Source organism: Erigeron canadensis, chromosome 1, assembly GCF_010389155.1.
Source record: "Erigeron canadensis isolate Cc75 chromosome 1, C_canadensis_v1, whole genome shotgun sequence".
Classification (NCBI taxonomy): Eukaryota; Viridiplantae; Streptophyta; class Magnoliopsida; order Asterales; family Asteraceae; genus Erigeron; species Erigeron canadensis.
The window spans coordinates 19,119,128-19,133,562 of NC_057761.1; the positions used below are offsets into that span (position 1 = coordinate 19,119,128).

Below are 14,435 nucleotides of genomic sequence, written 5' to 3' on the forward strand. Positions count from 1 at the left end.
GTGATAAGGAAATGAATGAGAATAGAAAACGTGAGGGATGAGTCTATTGGAAATCAGTTTGGATAGTGGTGAGATTGAGTTGATGAGATGACTAAACTGGAAAATAAAAAAAATATAAAAAAGGGTTAACCATAAAAAGCTCTGTAAATGTGATTTGACTAGAAAGTTATTTAAAGATATTATTATGAATAAATATTAGATGGATGTTCATATATGGTAACGAGATAATTGTATTGTGTTAAGAGATTTATTTCTTGGAGAACACTCTTCATTTGTAGATATATAAACATATGTATTGGTGATGATAATAATAGATTTCTCTATTGTCTCTATTTCTCTTGTCTTCTTTATTGTTTCTTCTTTATAGTTTTACAACACGTTGTTCTAAAAACCTAAACAATAATATTTAGGTTGAGGTAGTCATTGAATTAAGTATCTGAGTTTACGGCTTTGAGGAGTTCTTATTCTTGGAATCTCTAAAACACCCGAGCTATCTGTCATCATCGCCGTTTACTGCATATGTGATTATGAGATTCAATCACTTCAATAAAAGATGGGTAGAATTCTAAACTTTATTGAATAGTTCATGCATAACTTGATTATTGTGTACAGTCAATACTTAATTTCTTTCAATATAATACCGTATTAATACTTAAATATATATATAATAAGAGTAAAGGGAGTTTATGGCTGATAGATACCCAACAATAGGTATAGAACCAACAAAACTACGTCGTTTCAACAACAAAATACCCCACATAACATCTCTCTCCACACCCGATCCATCTCCCTCCTCTTTTCTCTAATTTTTTTCTTCTTTTGGCACTATCCCCACGTTCTTTTCTCCCCTATTCCAATCATATAACTACAAAAAAGGTACACTCTTTTATCTTATTATTTTTTTATTATTATACATACTAGATCTACAAAAGAGCTAATTCATTCCGTGTCATTCGATCTACACTTTAAGGTTATTTGATTGTATTTTAGTCAATAAAGTATGGTGTATCTTATATAAAAGAATTTGGAGTGCAATTCATTAAAGTGAAAATCTCGTAATTAGTTTTGGTAGAATTAAACTGAGGGCAATATAGTAAAAGTAGTTGTTTGTGGCAAGTGCATTGAAAGTGTTTGATGATATTCCTTTATGAAAATTGTTACTCACGTAATTACAATTGTGAAGTTGTGAGCTGCTAAGGGGAATAATGTTGTTTCAAGTTAATGAGTTCAAACAAATAATCTGGTTTAGTTACTTGTTGCTAATGCAGTGAAGTTCGATACTCGAGACGTTTAAGAGGAAGATGCAAGTAAATGGTTATCAAGAAGCCATGAAACACTTTCAAATGGCTATGCCCATTGTAAAATTTAAAAAAGATCTTGTAGCTACTTTGTAGACGTTTAACCTGTATCATTTGTTGTTAAGATTGTTCAGATTACTGTTTACAGTATATTCACCACATTCTTTCATACTTCTTCACTTGGTTTTGACCAGTTCCATACGCAACATCAATAAGCCAAATTATGATACGAATGAACCGAAAAGGAAGCTACAAAGACATCGAATTCCACCATGATAATATAAATGTTTCTGATAACGTTTTAACTAAACCAAAAATATATAAATTGCTAAAATAGCATCACATATTGCACCAAAAACAACAAACTTATTGAAGCATTTTAGTTTACTCTATAGGTAGCTGCACTTAAAAATCATTCCTTGTTCAACAACGAATCATCGACCTTCTTAACAGGACAACCAGTGATGTAGTGACCTCCTTGCAATAAGAACATGTCTTTTTTTTTCTTCACCTCTATGGAATATTTGATTCTCTTCGCATTTTTTGGACGCCCTTTAGTGTTAGTGGCAAGACTAGGATCCCGAACAGACATTTGTGGCATTGCATCTACTTGAGAAATTGTCCCACTCGATTCTCTATTTGTGTCTTGATGTTTTGTTGGCTTTTTACGAGCCATTTGATCCTCTAGAAACTTTACCAAAAATGTATTAAGTCTTTTTATCTCAGAAGGGGAGTCTCTGACTTGATCAATCGCTTTGGTGTAGTTTCCATGAACACACCATAAAGTTAAGGCACTAACTCCAGTCTCATTATTTATCTCTTCAAGCCCGATACTGCCATTACTAACCTTGTATCTGGAATCAAGGGTCCATCTAGGTAAAATGTAATGATCAGGCAGGCTTTCAACATTCTTTTTCTTCATCACATATAGGATATGTTTGCATAGAATCCCAAATGTTTCAAACATAGCACATGAGCATTTTACATCCACCTTATCTAAGTGGCAAAACTTAACAACTCTCCAATATTTTTTTTCAATATTCAACTGCCCAACACAATAAGTAGTTAATTCAGGACGCTTGCATATAGTTTCATGTGTTAAGTTATTGGTTGCTTCTATCCACTCCTTTTTGAAAATTTAAAAAAATTTCTAGTATAAACTTTACCTGCCTTTGCTTCTTTCGGATGAACAGAGGAAAGAACCGGCATCGTGTTCATGGTCTGAAAGTCTTGGTCTTCTTCGGCAATTCTTCGATTCTCAACAGCTTTATCATACTGGATTACAAATTCATTTAACATGGTCTGAGAATTAACATATCCATCAAAATAAGCATGGATACTCTCACTTCGTTGGCTACTTGTCATGCCAGCCAAAAAAGTATCCTTAAAAAAAGCTTTAACCCAAAGTTTTCGTTGGTCATACATCTCCATCATCCAACTACTACTTTGCAAGTTATATTTGGCACAGATAACTTCCCATTGCGTTTCAAATTCTTCAATTGTATCACTTTTTAACCATTGTTTATATAATTCTTGAAAATCACTAAAACGGGTTGCAAACGTTCGAAGATGTTCCAACTCATGTCTATTAATGTGCTATACACAGTAGCGATGCCGAGTGTTTGGAAAAACTTTAGCAATTGCATTACATATAGGCATATCTTGATCGGTTATTATTGCAGTCGGATGCTTGTTAAACATACATTTGGCGAACTGCTCAAATAGCCATTGAAAAGTCTCTTCTTTTTCATTTTCTAGCGGCGCACCTCCAAAAAGAATAGATTGATCATGATGATTCACTCTCACAAATGGAGAGAATGGCATCTTAAATCGATTGGTCATGTATGTAACATCAAACACGAGAACATCTCCAAATTTTGAAAACACATCTCTTGATCTTCAATCAGCCCAAAATATATTTCTAGGAGACCCATCAGCATGCAAGTCTATTTGAAAATAGTAGTTAGTATCCAATTTCGCTTTATTCTGAAGATGTTTGATTAACCCATAAAACTCTCTGCCTTTGTACTATTTTCTTTTTTGAGACAAAACATCAACACATTGCTTAGATGTGACTTGAGCTTCAAATGGAGATTTTATTGCATTGACAGCCTTTTTGATTTGACAAGGTCTTAACCCAGACTGGCCAAGATCCATCATAAGGGATTTGCAAGCCATTGAGCGATGAAGCTTAGAATGAGAACGATGTTTCATTACTTTTGTCGGTGTACTCAAATCATGATTATGAGTATCATTAAAAACATCAACACACCATTTTTCATCTTTTGTTTTTGAAATTCTGAGTCTCGCTTTACAACCTGTTCTTAGTTCTCTTCGAGATTTCTTTGAATCCCCACTATGGTTACCACGCTTCAACCTTTTAAAACCTTCTTTGTTGCACACATACAACTTTCGATACTTCTCATTCGTTGTCTTATTTTTAAAGTCCCAATGACTACGTATGCCAAACCCATGTACAAATGCATATTGATTGTAAAATGTATATGCATCTTCAAGTGTATCAAACACCTTTCCAATAATATTATCATCATTCGGCCCATTTTCATCTTCTGAATATCCAAGATTCTCGATTTCAATATTTTCCCTCTCACGGTCACTTCCTATATCAGTTAAACTAGTGTCACCCGTTTCCTCATTTTTAGGTTCCATCACATGTACCGAATAATTTTCGACTAAAAAACCATTGATATCAATATCATCAATTAAACCATCAACCTGCCTATTTTTTGGTTCGTTGTCAAGATTTATCACCTAAATGAAAAAAGTATGTCGTTATAAAGAGTAAATTTATCACGATTTAACCCTAAATGAAAACCTATGCCGTAATGATATGTAATAATCTAGAATAAAAGTTTTAAATTAACATCTATCATTAGTAGTAATAAATAACATGTAGGAATAAAAGAGTGTACCTCTTTTGCAGTCATATGATTGGAACAGGGGAGAAAAGAATGTGGGGATGGCGCCAAAAGAAGAAAAAAATTAGAGAAAAGAGGAGGGAGATGGATGGGTGTGGAGAGAAATGTTATGTGGGGTATTTTGTTGTTGAAACGGCGTAGTTTTGTTGGTTCTATACCCAATGTTGGGTATCTATCAGCCATACACTCCCTTTATCTATGGGGTATTTTGTTGTTGAAATGACGTAGTTTTGTTGGTTCTATACCCAAGTCACCTTTTTATGGATTTTTCTCTTTGTTAAACTATATCTGCTTTAACAGCTACCGTTTTACAGGCTTTAGTATTCATCGCCTTTCAAGGAATATATATTTCTATGAAAAGGAACATTTGTAAGAAAACAAGGTTCTTTTCTACTTGCATTTTGAGAAAATAGGTAGACTATTTCCTTTAGATATTGATTCAACTATATCTATGTTAAAGATTAAGTTGTGATTTACAATAAAAATTTATTACTATTTTTAATTTTTAATTATAAAGCATGTTTTTGAAAGATGTATATAGAACGACTGAACAAGCATAGGATTTGACAACCTTTTAAAAACAAGTAGACTTTGGGGTTTACTCGGTTTTGAGGAATGTGTCTTCTATTAGGCTGGTTTGTTGTTGAATCTCGGAATTGTATTGAATCTGAAGGTTTGTGTCGAGGTTGATATCATGTAGTTTAATTAGTAAACAAGACTCAAGAGATTGATTTTGTTGATTTTGGTTTTGGATAGTGTTTTGAAAAGCAGATTGTTGCTGGCTGTGTTGATACCTTGAGATTCAAATAATACCTTGTAATTAGCAACCATGGTTGCATAATACGAGTAACTCATTACAACAAAATTGTATTGACAACAAAAAAAAAGGATACCCTACTAGCATTATAATAGTGTGTATGAAACCGGTCGAATTGGATTGGATTGTGTCAACAATATAGTACTTCTACCTTTGTCTACGGCTTTAAGAGAAACTAAAGCTATTCGTCGTACGATGCTGTCACCATCATTGGCTACCAAAGAACATCACCACAATAATCTACGGGTTTTTATTAAGGTTCCGCTGCATCGTATGGGTAACATTCTAGCAATTAATAGCATATGTTCAAGATCAAAACTGATTTTTAGATTTACAATATCCGAAATAGATATACTCCAATAAAGATTTATAAAAACAATTGTCATATGGTGAGGAATAATCACCACAAGAAATGACGTTTTGGGCAGCGAACTTACTGGTGATGACATTTTTTGCCCACAAAACGATAAAAAGTCACAACTTTGACAAATAAAGTCAATTTTTAATTAGCGACAACCTAAGTCAATATTATTTTATAGTTTTTTTTCAATTTAAATTAGAAAAAAAGAAAAATATTCAGGTCGTCGCTGATATGTTTTTTTTTTTGTTATCCGGTCTACATAAAAATTTCCCGCCATTTATCTGTCTACGACTTTGGCAACGACAGTGTCACAAAAAAAATTTTGATTGGCTCGCAATGAAATTATTTCCCTCCAAAGCTTAAGAACGACTTCAGCGACTACTTTTTCATTAGCAAAATTTTTTTACATTTATAATATACTTTTATTAGTTTTAAAGAAATATTTTAGTATGAAAGTTTAAATATTCACTTATACATTTAATTTAAGTTTTTTTATTTTTTATTTATATAGTACATTAATTACTCATATAATTTATATTTATATATTTAATATAAAAGTTAAGTTCTTGCATCAATGTTAAACCAACATACATCTCTCTTCTTAATAATTATTCAATTTTGATATAAAAAGTAAAGTAAAGTAAAGTAAAGTAACTCTCAATGCCGTTTTTTACAGGTTTTGGGTCCCAATACCTAAAACTTAATTTCAATTTGATGTTGCTTATGATCTTAAACTCATGAACAATCAATTCCTTATAATCAATTCCTTATCCATGTTGGTTTTTTTTTTTACAACTCAAGAAGATTAGAGGAGAACAAATGAGATAATTGCTTACGATTATAGTTTCTTTTTCGCCATTAATTAAACATTGTTTATATATTATTTGGTTTCTTATGTTGCAAATATTACATATACTAGATTTTAGACTCGTGTCCAACACTTTACACAAGGTTTACGATATTATCAAAATTAGATTTTTATACATTTAATTCATAAAAGCTTATAATTTTGAAGATATACGGTTCTAAGTGCATATACTTTGCAAGTTGTAGTACAATAATCACAAGTCACTGTCATTATCAGCTGAGACATATTGATTCATTTATTTGTCGTAGTGATTCCATAAGGCACATACTACAATAATTTATCTATTATGGAATTTTTAAAACCAGTTGTACTAATAATGTGATCTTATTATGAAAGATAATTAAGAATTAAAATATAAAAATAATTGTGATCTTGTATTTATTCAAGTATATGTATTTGATTATGATGCCGACCCATAACACGAATAGGTTTATTTCAATCACATGTCTTTGATGACAATTAGGACTCTTGATTTGATTAACAATTGTAACTTTAGAAAAATAAATATAAATACTTTTTTAAACTTTTCTAGAAAATCATCTCAAGTTGATGGCTAAAAAAATATATAAAATAAGTATTTAGGACTAAAAAGTGTAAATTATTGTTGGAAAACAAAAAATGTAAATTTATTAGACTTTTTCTACAAATTAATATAGATATAATATATATATATATAATGATATTAGGATTTTTTTTTTATTTATAGTTATCTAAATGATGACATAAGCAAGAGTCAATTTGATGAAATTGAGCGATTTAATTGGTTAATAAGTCATTAGTTCAACTGTTTTATAGTATAGATTAAGATTAAGATTAAGATTAAGATAGCACCGTGGTGTTTGATGATTTTTGACTCTCCTCCCTAAGTGGTGGTACTCCAATAGTAACAATTTATATACTTATATTGAGTATAAATAGTTTTAAGCTATTTTAATTATAAAAAAATGTTATACTAAGCTATATGAATTGGTAAAACCTACATGAGACAACAACACAAAAGTTAAGGCCCAAGAGACTTGTTTGAGAGAAAGGTCGACCACATTCACATACAAAGATACAGTACACATATATATACTTATCTTGAATCATGTTACACCAATGGTTGAGAAATATATTGCTGCCTATTAGGCTGAATGAGATAACAGATGAGATATAAAGCCCAATAGACTCATTCAAGTGAATAACCAATATATAAGGCCCATTTGGCCCATTATACTACTAGTGAACATATTGGGCCTATTATATTGAATAGGCCCAATGATTAGAGAGACATACGTTCATATATACATATAGATACATACATAATTTGATAATTCAAAACCCGTTTTAAAAGAATCGAGAAATAAAATATGACGAAATCAACAGAAATCTGCATAAGATTGTCAGCTTTGCTTTTTCACGTTATGCCCACAAAACCAAAGAATATATATTGCATTTGATTAAAAATGAATGATGTGAGTACATGTTAACTTCAAAAATGCATTATCTCGGGAGCAAGTTCTAATAACCTAAACAAAGCACTTGGTACAAACTTCCTAGCAAATAAAAAGCACACCCGTGTGGGCTCTCCATTATACAAACACTCGGTTCCATTCTGCATTTGTCTCAACAAAGGCACCGAAACCTCCCATTTTCCAAACTTGTAGGGATGTGGTCCGCCTTTCGACCAGTCAACATAAGTCAACGTTCGGTCTGAGTTCTCAAGTGGAAACTCTATATTCAATAACGTCGGAATGTAGTGTTCATCTGAATAACAAGCGGGTTTGCAGTAATCTCGAAATAAAGGGTAATACTTTTTGTCGCAGATGACCTCTAACGCTAGGTGACGGTCAACTTCAAACCACTGAGACCCTTTTCTCCATTGTCGTAACGTTACCACTGGTTCCATGTGATTGTTGTATCGTCCGCGCCCTACTGGCCCTTCCTTATCATAACACTCGACAAATGTCTTTTTTGAGTTAATGAGGTATGGGTAGATGGTTGAGAAGTTGTAAAGTGGAATGCAAGCCTCAGAAAGGAGGACAAATCTTTCATTAGAGAAATCCAGTAATGCACTAGCTAATAGGCGTCTCTCGGCTTCCACCATACTTATTTCTCCCCAAGTAACGACCTGCGCGCATCATATGCTATACTGCATTAATATTGTTCAGTTCATGATAAGCCTGTTTGCCTTCTATTTTTACGTAAAGTGTTGTTCATGTTAACAAAAAATTATATATAGGAAAAAAAAAGTCTTTCCCAACAGCAATAAATCAAAACCCAAACTTAAAGTGAAATGAAAAAGACATGTTATCCAGCAGGATGAGCATACCTCACTTGGAATTCTCCGGCCTTGAAACATAGACTCCGGAGCCACTTCACCAACGAAATATGGTTGAGTATGAACATAAATTGAGTAAAATCCTTTGTAGCCTCGAAAAAACCTAGCCCAAAGTGGAGACAATGGCAATCTTCCTCTTACTAAGAACATGAAAGCAACTTTGGGTATCTTCTTGAATGGTGGCGTACGTATTCTAGGAACCATTGATGCTCTCCAAAACAACTCTTCATCTTTCATTCTATGTAAAAATGCACTTGACACAGACGGCTGTGGTGGTTCTGATACCTTCGGTTTTTCTTTAATGTGTTCGTTGGTAGTGTTGCTGATGATGTTATTGTTCGTGGGGGTGCTGCTCTCTTTTTGGTTAAGACCTCCAGACTTTATAGTGTAGATTCCCGGTTGCTCTTCAAAGGCGTTAGAGGAGTCTTGGAACGAGAAATATTGTTTTGGTTTCGATGTTAAGGGTATACTATAGAGACAAAAGATTAGTGTTGCCCCAAGCCCTATACCACATACAAGTATCAAAAAATAAAGGGCTAATGTTTTTAGGTGCATTTGACGGACTTCTTTCTTCATCTAGGGAGACAATAAATCGAAAAGAACCAAAACAAGAAATGTGTATATATTAATTTGAACTAGACTACTATCGAATATTATTTACAGACGAATTTCTATCCTTATTCAATGCTATGAACGAATAAAATCCCCCCGTTTGAATATAAATCTCAATCGATCATCAACACATTATGTTGTCTTGAAAAGCTATGACCATTAGGCATTCGAAAACAAACATATATGCCCGGAATAAGTCTCCTCATGAAATACAAAATGAAAGCAATTAGATGATGCAAGATTCTAATCATCTTCAGGGATGATCACCTGGACATTATTCAACAACTTTGTGATGTATCCAGAAATTTACTAAAATTTATATAAAATGGGGGTTCTTTTCTTCTTGTGATAAAAATTGACACAATGATTAATTGAAGCTAGCGTTTGGATGCCACCAAAACCAACAAAATGATGATGGAGGAAACAAGGAAAAAGATGCATGGGCCAGAAAGAGAGATGAGAGTGGCACTAGTCCAAAATTAAGGAGGTATTATATCCACAAATTAAGGGTGGCCTGTAATATGTCTTATTCTTTGTTAAGTTTCAGTTTTTTTTGGGTCTATATATTGACTTTGAGGAGACTATTAAGAAGATAATCCAAGGAATTAGTTTTTAAAATAACTATTGAAATTTCTCTGTTTTTTGAAGCAAACACAAAGAGAAATACAGAAATTTCTTAGCTATAGATTATAAATATAATTATTTTTTTTAACTGGTGGGTAATGAATTTTGAAAATCTATCAAATGTAGGTAATTTACTTTCAAGTTTTGTTCAGATGTAACATACCCAAAAAAACCGTATGCAAAATACTTCAAAATTTAATCTGATATTGACAGAAAATGCATACATGGACTATCTGCACTAACTAATCTTAAAATTACAGGCCACCATAATGAAAGTATTGTTTAGTGAACAAGTATTATACGTTGATATTGGTACAGAATTTAAAAGTACATTATCTACATTGTAACTTTGGAAAATTTATTACATCCAATGGGACAAAATAAAAACATACATATATAGCTAACACAACAACACTAACCGTACCAAATCCTTGCGCGGGGTACGGAGGAGGTGGGCAGTAGACAGTCTTACCTCTACCCAAAGGTAGAGAGACTACTTCTAAAAGGACCCCCGGCCACAAAAACGTAAAAGTCGGAACGTATAAAGTGTTTAGGAAAAAAAATGTTAGATGTGCAATTTGTGTATCCAGTAAAATAACAGAACTGTATTTTGCTTAACTCCCTATTTGTTGTACATCCCATGTTATTCAAAATTAATCAGTTTCTTTAGGTAACATATTTACGCTTAAATAGAATTTGCCACCTTAGACCTCACATTATTAGAAAAATAGTTTACGTGCCTGACGGTCTTCAGGGGCCTATTTCAGTACCTTTTAAAACAATTGGCCCTTAGAAAAAGGGTTGTGACAAGAAAATTGTTTGCAGTCTAGTTACAACAATCAAATTACTGAGATATAAAAGGTGATCTAGCAAAAATAACGGATCATACTAGCAACGTCAACATATTTTCGAAGAAAAAACTGGTAACTTTTCATGATAAATTCGTATCACACTAATGTCTATACACAAAATTACTGCTATGGCAACAGCAACTCCACAAGTCATGTCTTCAAAAAACATTAAATATACAAGCATACAAAAAACAAGGAGAAAAAATACAGGAACTCAAAAAGTAAACTGACCTTGTGAAATATCAACTCAACTTATCCAAAAACTATAAAAGGAAATCTGGTATAACTGGTTTCGTAAAAGCCACTTCGGTACCTCCATCAGATCTTTGCCTAACTTTATGTCTGCCACCACTTTTCTGCTTACTAGTTTCACCATTTGTTTCTTTTTTATCATCAACATTAGCTGAATCCTGATTCTTTTTTTCTTTACGAGATTTGCTTCTTCTTTTACTAGAACTCCCAGTTTCAGTATCACCCACTTTATCTTTGCTCTTTCTTCTGCCTGATGGCTTATGTGACTGATTGCTCTGTGACAAAGTTTCATTTCCTAAAAGAACATCTCTCACAGCTCCAGAGATCAAATCATCATTTGATTCAGTTTTTGTTATTGCAGTAGGGAGTCTGTCTCCCTCATCAAGTTTCACCACAACAGGCCTTGGCCTAGCTGGATTTGGCTTCCTTTTTAGCACCAGAGATTCTTCTGTTAGCTTAGCCAGATCTTTCACATCATTGTCTTCATTGTTAGGCTCATTGGCAGGCGGGAAACTAGTGGATGCATTATTATTATTATTACTGTTATCTGAAGGAAGATAGAACAGTCCATGTCGTTTTCGATGTTCAGCAAGCAGAGATGTGGATTCAACAGGAGACGTTTCTGCTTCTTCTTCATTCTGACGATAAGAAAGAGAATCACCATCATTTGGTAAGAAATTAGATTTTATGAGTGAGAACGATTCACATGTTGGTAACTGAGCATCTCCACATATGCTGTCCAACGTGCTCAGATTCTCCTCAAGTACTAATCCATCTGGAACAGGTACCCTCTCTTGAGCACTCAATGAAACTGGACCAAGATCCTCTATGAGTGCATCGTTGATCAACTGGATGAGAATACTAGTTTTTAGATCCACCATCTTTTCCTTATGATTACCATCACAAAATATGTCTACTTGTGCCAACCGGGCTAAACCAAGGAGGTTCCTCACTCTCTCCTGTATTTCAACGTCATGGCTTTCAGCCAAGGGGCTTAAAAATGTTATAATGACATTCAACACATTTAAAATGGATTCCCGTGTATATGTATCCTTTTTGCTCAAACTTGAAGAAATTGTAGAACGTTCGGCATTTGTATGGGGAAATTCTTTTTCAGATTCCGAATATACGAAACCTGGTTCCATATCAACAAGATTTGAGAAAGATGAAGAACTTGTGGTTGTGTCAGGAAAAAGGAAAAAATGAAGGCAAAAGCTCAGTACTTTAAACGCAGAGTGAATATATACAGCTCTTATTGACGGTGGCAAGAGATTAGTGCGTGGTTGTAGTAGTGCTTCCATTATTTCAAAGGGATTCCTTGAAAAGCGAACATACTCCCCTGCCACCCAAGCAACAGCAGATAAAATCCTAAAAATAAAAGGATTCCCAAGCAAAGCCGGGTCAATCAACAGATCACGTGCAACACGAACGAGATCTGGTCTAACATCTTTAACCCTCATACCAATATCTATCAGCTGATACTCTATGTCTTCACCATTTTGGCAATGTGGAACCCTTGCCATTTCGCCAAGAAGCGACACGTACCAGTCAAAATCAACAATAATTTCATAAACATTTCTGGAACAAGTCGACAAAATTGACCTCAAGATCTCATTACAAAACTCAGGATCAGACTTGACCGCATAACCAATCAAAACCCTGCAAATCTCGACCACGTTATCTTCAGAAACCATCGACATCACAAGCCTCAACGCTTCCATCTTAATGTTCCGATCAACATCACTCAACGACTTAATCACAACATCCTTATTCTCCAAAACCGCCCACAAATGATTTGGCGCAACAAGCAAAAGCCCCTGCAATCCAAGATACCTAAGATTCAAATCACTATCCAACAAAAACTCTTTAATCTTTTCAACTGCAAGCTTCACCGCAAACTCATACTCATAAAACGCGGTCACAATCGTTCTCACACACTCAAACACCAACGACTTAGCCTCACTCCGTTTCATATGATCACAAATTGGCTGCACAACCTTAGTAGCCAACCTCGGCTCTAACTTAGCAAGCTTAGCGAAAATCTTCAAAACCTTAATCAAAACCCAATTATTCCTAGAATCAACTAAAATCCTATAAAACTCCGGCGCTAACGGAAGATAAGTTTTCGGATCACGGCACGCAAGTTCACAAAACACGCCAACAGCAGCCGACAAAACGGCGTAATTATTCCCCTCCTCTTTTTCCAAACTATCAACTAACCGTTTAAAACAAACCCTAACCGAATCAGGAAACCTATCAAACAAAACTAACAAACACGCAACCGCCTTTTTCTTAACGAAATTCTTATTACAATTCAAAAGCACAAAAATCTCAGGAGTTAAATCTCTAGCAAAATCAACATTACAAATAACGGAGAGACATTCTAAAGCTAAACTAACCTCATGATCATTAACCGATTTCAAATCCTTTCGTAACTGATTAGTTAAAAGAAGTAAAACGTCGGTCGAGGGACGGAAGGAAAGCGAAGCGGCGAGATATCCGATTTTTTTGTGTGAGAAAGAAGTGGAAGATGTGAGTTCAATAGCGTGAAAAGCGGCGAAAGAGATATCGATATGATGTAAGGAATGAAGGTAAGTGAGTTTTTGAAGAGCGGTGGATTTGGTTTGTAAATCGGTTGATTTGATTTCGCGGTGGATCTCGGAAAGTGATTTGGAAATGAAAGTGGATTGGGAGGTGCTATTTGTGTGAAGACGGATGCCTTTAATTAGGTCGTCTAGTGTCCGTTGGAATAGTGAGTCCATTAGTGTATAAGAAGAAGTAGCGGCGGCGGCGGCGGTGGTTGTGGAGGAGGACATTGGTTTGACGGAATTGTTACAAAATTTTGATCGGAATTCTGATAAACCTTTTGGAAGGAAGGATTGTGATGGCGGGGCCCCGGATCCGTTTGTCGTGTTTTCATTTTTTGCTACTAGGAAATGCTTATTTGGTCCTTGTACTTTTGGTTATTTAACTTAAGTACTTTTGGTTATTTTAGGTCATTAACAAACTTTATATTTCACGAAACAATGTTAGGGTTTAGTATCGGGGATGTAAGTAACTTTTATATTTTTTTTATTGTGTAAATGTAACTTTCATTTGGTTCGTTGTATGTAATCAACCATCAAATTGAACGATTAATGTAAAAGTGTATACGTGACACACCATATGAGCTGCCACGTAGAACTTTTTGATTGGTCAACCTTAACATTTTACATTAATTGTTCAAATTTAGCGGGTTAATTACATACAATGAACCAAATGAAAGTTATGTTCACACAATAGAAAAAATGTAAAAGTTACTTACACTTACAAATACTTAACCTAACAAAATAATTAATCAAAACTAAATGTTTAAAGATAGAAACAATATTTGATGGTAAAATAAGAGCTTAAATGTAGATGTCAAAAAACTAAATACAAAAGCTTTGACAAAAGTCTGAAAAAAAGACGGACAAATTGAAAATTATAAAAGTAAAAAAAGTAATTCTTTAGA

General features: G+C 33.9%; 2 protein-coding genes across 2 annotated transcripts; both read right to left on the reverse strand.

Annotated features, from left to right (window-relative positions):
- Window positions 1–7,694: 7,694 nt before the first annotated feature.
- Window positions 7,695–9,634, reverse strand: LOC122585446 (glycosyltransferase BC10-like). The gene is made up of 2 exons (XM_043757578.1): window positions 8,595–9,634; window positions 7,695–8,393 (listed from the first exon to the last, which is right to left on the reverse strand). Exons 1-2 carry the CDS (start codon window positions 9,177–9,179, stop codon window positions 7,755–7,757), a joined length of 1,224 nt encoding a protein of 407 aa, XP_043613513.1. The 5' UTR covers window positions 9,180–9,634; the 3' UTR covers window positions 7,695–7,754.
- Window positions 9,635–10,725: 1,091 nt separating this feature from the next.
- On the reverse strand, window positions 10,726–13,801 carry LOC122585467 (AP-3 complex subunit delta). The gene has a single exon (XM_043757594.1). The coding sequence runs from the start codon at window positions 13,756–13,758 to the stop codon at window positions 10,954–10,956; it is 2,805 nt and encodes a 934-aa protein (XP_043613529.1). The 5' UTR covers window positions 13,759–13,801; the 3' UTR covers window positions 10,726–10,953.
- Window positions 13,802–14,435: the final 634 nt, after the last annotated feature.

Coding starts and splice junctions, on each gene's coding strand:
- LOC122585446 (XM_043757578.1), bottom strand. CDS start 9,179: ATGAAGAAAGAAGTCCGTCAAATGCACCTAAAAACATTAGCCCTTTAT. Junction 8,394..8,594: donor GCCGGAGAATTCCAAGTGAG/GTATGCTCATCC, acceptor TGATGCGCGCAG/GTCGTTACTTGGGGAGAAAT.
- LOC122585467 (XM_043757594.1), bottom strand. CDS start 13,758: ATGTCCTCCTCCACAACCACCGCCGCCGCCGCCGCTACTTCTTCTTAT.